This window comes from Vulpes vulpes, chromosome 10, assembly GCF_048418805.1.
Source record: "Vulpes vulpes isolate BD-2025 chromosome 10, VulVul3, whole genome shotgun sequence".
Classification (NCBI taxonomy): domain Eukaryota; kingdom Metazoa; phylum Chordata; class Mammalia; order Carnivora; family Canidae; genus Vulpes; species Vulpes vulpes.
The window spans coordinates 9,423,116-9,429,115 of NC_132789.1; the positions used below are offsets into that span (position 1 = coordinate 9,423,116).

Below are 6,000 nucleotides of genomic sequence, written 5' to 3' on the forward strand. Positions count from 1 at the left end.
AATTTGTGTTAGGGTTTTGCAATGAAAGCTAACCAGAAATACTTAATTGAGCAGAAGGACTGTGGGGTCCATCAGGTGTCAAACAGGCCTGACTGCCTGTAGGCATTTTCTCTTGGAAAATGTGTTCTCATTGGATTCTACTTGCATGCCCAGGGATAGGCTGAGTGGATTTTGAATTATCCATTCTAGAATCTCTACACCGATAAACCCCATTGGATTGTCCTAACTGGCTTATCAAGAAACCACTTGACAGTTTCCAAGATCCTGTGTGCCACTGGGGCAGCTCCATGCTTCTCTTGGCTCCAAGGTGAAATACTCCACGTGTTTGCCAGCACATAGGAATACAGATGTTCTGTTCTTATGGAACTTTATTCCTCTGATCCTAACGGTGCTCCTTCCCCTCCCACCCAGGAAGCCAGCCAGCCACTCTGAGCCAAGTGGTTACGTTTTCTCACATAAAAACAGCAAAATCAGGGGCACCTGGGTGGCTCAGTCAGTTAAGCATCTGCCTTTGGCTCAGGTCATGATTGCAGGATCCTGGGATCAAGCTCCACATTGGGCTCCCTGCTCCTTGGGGAGCCTGCTTCTTTCTGTCCCTCTGCCCCTCCTCCCTGCTTAAACTTTTTCTCTCTCTCTCTTTCCCAAATAAATAAATAAATAAATAAATAAATAAATAAAATTTTTATTAAAAAAAAACAAAACAGCAAAATCCATATTTTGAAGTAATAGTATAAAGATGTTATATAAGAGGAAACCAAAAACCCAACTCTAAGATCATGAATATGGTATCTGTCTGCTTGTCTTCTCTAATCAGCTGTTAAAATCATTTTTCTGTTAAGAGTTGGGGCACTTAGTACTGCCCTAGAAAGTCGGGTGTGGAGAAGGCACTATGGTGTCTTTTGCAGGACACTTTGATTCACCCCTGGGTGGGGAGAAGGAGAACTGCCACCAGAGCCAAGGGCTGATTTATATTCGGAAAGTGGGTGGTGACGTTTGGGTTTCTGGTAGGTGGCTGCTGAAATTCTAGAAAGGAAGAAGTGCTTGTGACCACAACTTAAGAGGCTGCAGTCTGCTCTGGGATGACATTTGGGAAAATACACAGAAGTGATAGCTTTCAGTCAACCCAAGCTCTCATCAGTGACTTTCTGAGAGACAGAGACAGCAGCACTCTTAGAGGGATATCCAATTAAGAAGAAGAAAATTAAGACAGCACTTTGTACTCTCTGTTAGAAATTGATAGTTGGGGACGCCTGGGTGGCCCAGGGGTTAAGCGTCTCCCTTCAGCCCAGGGTGTGATCCCAGTCCCAGGATCAAGTTCCACATCAGGCTCCCTGCACAGAGCCTACTTCTCCCTCTGCCTATGTCTCTGCCTCTCTCTCTCTCTCTCTCTCATGAATAAATAAAAACAAAATCTTAAAAAAAAAAAAGAAAAGAAAAAGCCATTATGAAGAGCAGTGGGTTTCAGAAGGTTCATCCCATCCATGTGCCCATGCAGTTTGAGTAATGAAGGGAAGCACAACCCACTGGTGCTCATCTGCTCTCACTATACATGTGACTCCAGGAAGGGGACTGTCACATTCCTGACTGCACCCCCCCCTCACAGGGGGGTGGCTCCACACCCAGCACCGAGAAGGTGCTGAGTAAAGACTTGTCCAGTGGCCTGCATTCTCTGCTATATAGCAGATGGATTTGGTTCCTAATTTGTAAGGAATAGCATAATATCTTTAACTCAAAGCTGCATGAAAATGGCTCTTTTGGGAAACTGACCCCTGCAGGGGCAGAAGAAAAATAGGCCTCTGCAAAGATCCATTTATTGATTCAAAGAGAATGAAGAAAATACAGTCTCTTTAGAATATGGAAATGCTAAAAATAATCTAGGAGAGCTGGCTGTAGAGAAGCTCACTATATGGAGACAATATACACACTTCATGCTTGGATCTCAAATGTGATACACAGAATACAAAACGCCACTCTATGACATATATATTTATGTGACGTTGCAGGAAAGACGAACCGTAGAAATAGAGATCCAGAAAAGGATCAAAAAAGAAATCATTTAGTGTTGCCAAGGGCTGGGGCAAAGGATTGAGTACAGAGGGACACACCATGGAAATTTGGGGATGATGGGCATATTCTGAATCTTGATGATAGTTCTGGTTACCTGACTAAACTCACAGAATTGTACACTTTAAAAAAAATATTTTACTTATTTATTCATGAGAGGCACAGAGAGAAAGAGAGAGAGAGGCAGAGACACAGGTAGAGGGAGAAGCAGGCTCCATGCAGGGAGCCCGACGTGGGACTCGATCCCGGGTCTCCAGGATCACGCCCTGGGCTGAAGGTGGTGCTAAACCGCTGAGCCACCCAGGCTGCCCAGAATTGTACACTTTTATAAAGAAGGTGTATACACACTATACCTCAATTTTTAATAAATTTACATTAAGGGGCACCTGGATGGTTTAGTCAGTTAAGCGTCTGACTGTTGGTTTCTGCTCAGGTCATGATCTCAGGGTCGTGGGATGGAGCCGCATGTGCACACCCTGCTCAGCGGGGAGTCTGTGTCCCCCTCTCTAACCTTCCTCTCCCTCTGCTCCCTGCCCGCTCCCCTTGCACACATGCAGGTGCACACTGTCTCTCTCTGAAATAAATAAGCCTTTAAAAATTTTTACATTAAAAAAATCCTTTTCAAAAATGTCTTGATGCATGTATTTAAAAAAAGGAAAAAACAGCATGTAAATTGGAGTGAGTTATGCAGTGCTTGTGCTGGCGTTGATCTGTGCAGAGCGGAGTCCAGAGACCAGGGGCTAATCTGGTCCCCAGTGACACTGTTAACCAGTTTTGTAGTGGGGGCAGTTGAGGGTCGTGCAGGGCTCTCTATACCCACCTGTGACAACAGAAGTGATTGGAGGTCTTCCTGACTTAATTTAATTTCTTTAGAGACGAGGAGCAAGGAGCAAGCCAGCTGAGCTGGACTCCTGGCTCCCAGGCCACTGCTATAAGCTTGAGCAGATCCTTGTCTGTAAAGTGGGGAATGAAACCGTCATTGTGCTTCAGGAATTCAGTGAGCTATAATAATACAAGCAGAACACTCAGCACTGTGTCGGGTACGTGGCAAATGCTCAGCAAACGGTAGTAGCTGTTAATAGCATTATTATTAAGGGTTGTTTGGGAGTAATCACTGTTTTTCTTTGCTTCTGCTTAGGGCAAGCAAGCTCGGCAGCCACCAAACAAAATGAAAAGCTGACTGAATATATGTCCAACCTGGCATGGGATTTTGCAGTCAAAGAAGGGTTCCGGGTTTTCAAAGAGATGCCTGCCACAAAACCACCAGTGAGGATATAACTGCTGTGCCTGGGGTTCTCAGCAGGGCCTGTGACCAGCTCAAGTGTGGTAGGACCTCAGTGGTCAACTCAGCCCTCCTGTCTCTTCCCTGCTGATTGAATATCTCCCTGGAAAGCAGCATGTTGCAAGTCAGTAAGACGTCATTAACACAGCAGAACCTTAGCTCACTGGATACATCTGTTACCCTCCTAGACAGGTAAAAGGAGGGCTGACTTGAATGATCTCTGGGACGCCTGCATGGCTCAGTCAGTTAAACATCTTCCTTCAGCTCAGGCGACGATCCCAGAGTCCTGGGATCGAGTTCCGCATCAGGCTCCCTGCTCAGGGAGGAGCCTGCTGCTCCCCATGCTTGTGCTTTCTTTCTCTGATAAATAAATAAATAAAAATCTTAAAAATTAATAATAATGATCTTTGCTTTCCCTCATCATCAGGAAGAGCTAGCTCTAGATTACTCCATTTTCACTTCACTGCTCTTTCCGCGTGACTGTCCTGGATGGATAACTCCGCACAGGCAGAGGAACGCCACGTCTGTACTTCATGCCCTCTGGACATGTGGGCTTATTATTTTATGCACATTTGAAATATGTAAATTTGAAGCAGTGTGATATACAATGTATCAGTTAATAAAGTCTCTCTCTAAAAAACCCATCATGTTAAACCCCAAGGGCTAATGTCCACTGTACACTATTGCTGCTATTGATATGCAGTGACACCACTTGAGCTAATAATGGAAATTCCTCCTGTTCCTTGTCAGGATGAGTCTTGGCTTATGTTAGTTTTTAAGTTTTATTTGAGGTCTTCAGGAGTACACATTTTGCCTGTGATGCAGCCATCATCTACTTTTTAAGAAAATGGCATTACCATTTTTTTTTCTAGTTACAGACCTTTTGCAAAATAACCAAAGCTCAAACATGACAAGAGTAAAAGGAGGGGATCCCTGGGTGGCTCAGCAGTTAGGGCCGCCTTCGGCCCAGGGCACGATCCCGGAGTCCAGGGATCGAGTCCCACGTCGGGCTCCCTGCATGGAGCCTGCTTCTCCCTCTGCCTGTGTCTCTGCCTCTCTCTCTCTCTCTCTCTCTCTCTCTCTCTCTCTCTGTGTCTCATGAATAAATAAAATCTTAAAAAAAAAAAAAGTTAAAGGAGTTGATGACATAGAAAGACTTCTCTAAAATCCTCTGCTCCCTGAGATAATCACTGTCAACAGCTTGGTGTATTAGGCTGCCAGCTGCTTGTCTCTATTACATATTTACAAATTCCTGTGTGGTAATGGGATTGTTGTATACATTCGATTCTCTCACTTGCTTATTTAACTTAATGACATATCAGTGCCTGGAGATGGACCTTCCAGGGTTTCACACTGTGGGTATGTAATTCGTCTACCTTCCCCTTGGCTGAGGGATGCTGTGGGTGTCTCATTTGGCAGGCTAGGTCATTCTGAATCAGTTAAGCAGCAAAGGACATTAGCTAGCTGCACGTAGCCAGGGAGGCTGAAGACCCAGCTTCAGAAGTCAAGGGAAAGCAGGCCACAGGGAGTGTGGCCAAGGCTGTCACAAGAGCAGCCAGCTGGGAGGTCTCCTCAGGAAGCTTCCTCAGGACTCTGACTCCTGAGTTTGAGAATTTTCAGCTGGTAGGGGAGCCAGGAAGCAGGCCCCAAGGCCATGCCTTCATTGCCTCAAAGCAGGGAGGAGGAGGGCATGTCTGGCCCCCTTCCCCTTCTGCAGTAGGAGACTCTGCCTTGATCTCATCAAAATGCATATAGTGAGGGAATCCTCCAGAATATGAAGGTGGTTTGGGATGCCTGAGTGGCTCAGTTGGTTAAGTGTCCAACCCGTGATCTCAGCTCAGGTCTTTTTTTTTTTTTTTTTTTAAGATTTTATTTATTTATTCATGAGAGACAGAGAGAGAGAGAGGCAGAGACACAGGCAGAGGGAAAAGCAGGCTCCATGCAGGGAGCCTGATGCGGGACCCGATCCTGGGACTCCAGGATCATGCCCTGTGCCGAAGGCAGGCACTAAACCGCTGAGCCACCCAGGGATCCCCTCAGCTCAGGTCTTGATCACAAGGTTGTGAGTTCAGTACCACATTGGGCTCCATGTGGGCATGAAGTCTACTTTAAAAAAAAAAAAGTGGTTTCAATCCTGTGCAAACAAGGTGCATTGAATGCTCTTACATACTTCTCTATGTGTACATTTACTGTTTCTAGAACAGGACAAATTCTTTGAAGTAAAAATAGTGGTCCAAGAATGAGACCATTTAGTGTTTTAATAAAGACTGCCAAGTTTGTTTTTTAAAGATTTTTAAAATTTTAATCTCTACACCCAATGTGGGGCTCAAACTCACAGCCCGGAGATCAAGAGTCACACACTCCACCAACTGAGATAGCTAGGCACCCAACTATTGCCAAGTTCTTCTTCTTTTTTTTTTTTTCTATTGCCAAGTTCTGATCAAGAAGGTGCTAATACATGCCCAAGAATGTGTGTATTGCCCTTCCCACCACTGCTTCCCGCCAGTGCACTTCATTCCCACGCATGTGATGTAAGCCCGTCAAGGGCACAGAAGCATTGGAAAAGGAAACACTCAGGACGCCTGGGTGGGGCTCAGCAGTTGAGCGTCTACCTTCAGCCCAGGGTGTGATCCTGGAGTCCCGGGATCAAGTCC

The 6,000-nt window shown here is 45.5% G+C and overlaps 1 protein-coding gene across 4 annotated transcripts in view; it reads left to right on the forward strand.

Moving 5' to 3' along the window:
* Nucleotides 1-4,475, forward strand: part of ACAD10 (acyl-CoA dehydrogenase family member 10) — a 41,868-nt gene extending 37,393 nt beyond the window's left edge. For all 4 annotated transcript variants that reach the window (XM_072725144.1, XM_072725145.1, XM_026018898.2 and 1 more), the window contains exon 13: nucleotides 3,203-4,475. In XM_072725144.1, the coding sequence (XP_072581245.1) occupies nucleotides 3,203-3,342 (140 nt within the window). In that variant the 3' untranslated portion in view covers nucleotides 3,343-4,475. The remainder of the gene's footprint in view (nucleotides 1-3,202) is intronic.
* Nucleotides 4,476-6,000: the final 1,525 nt, after the last annotated feature.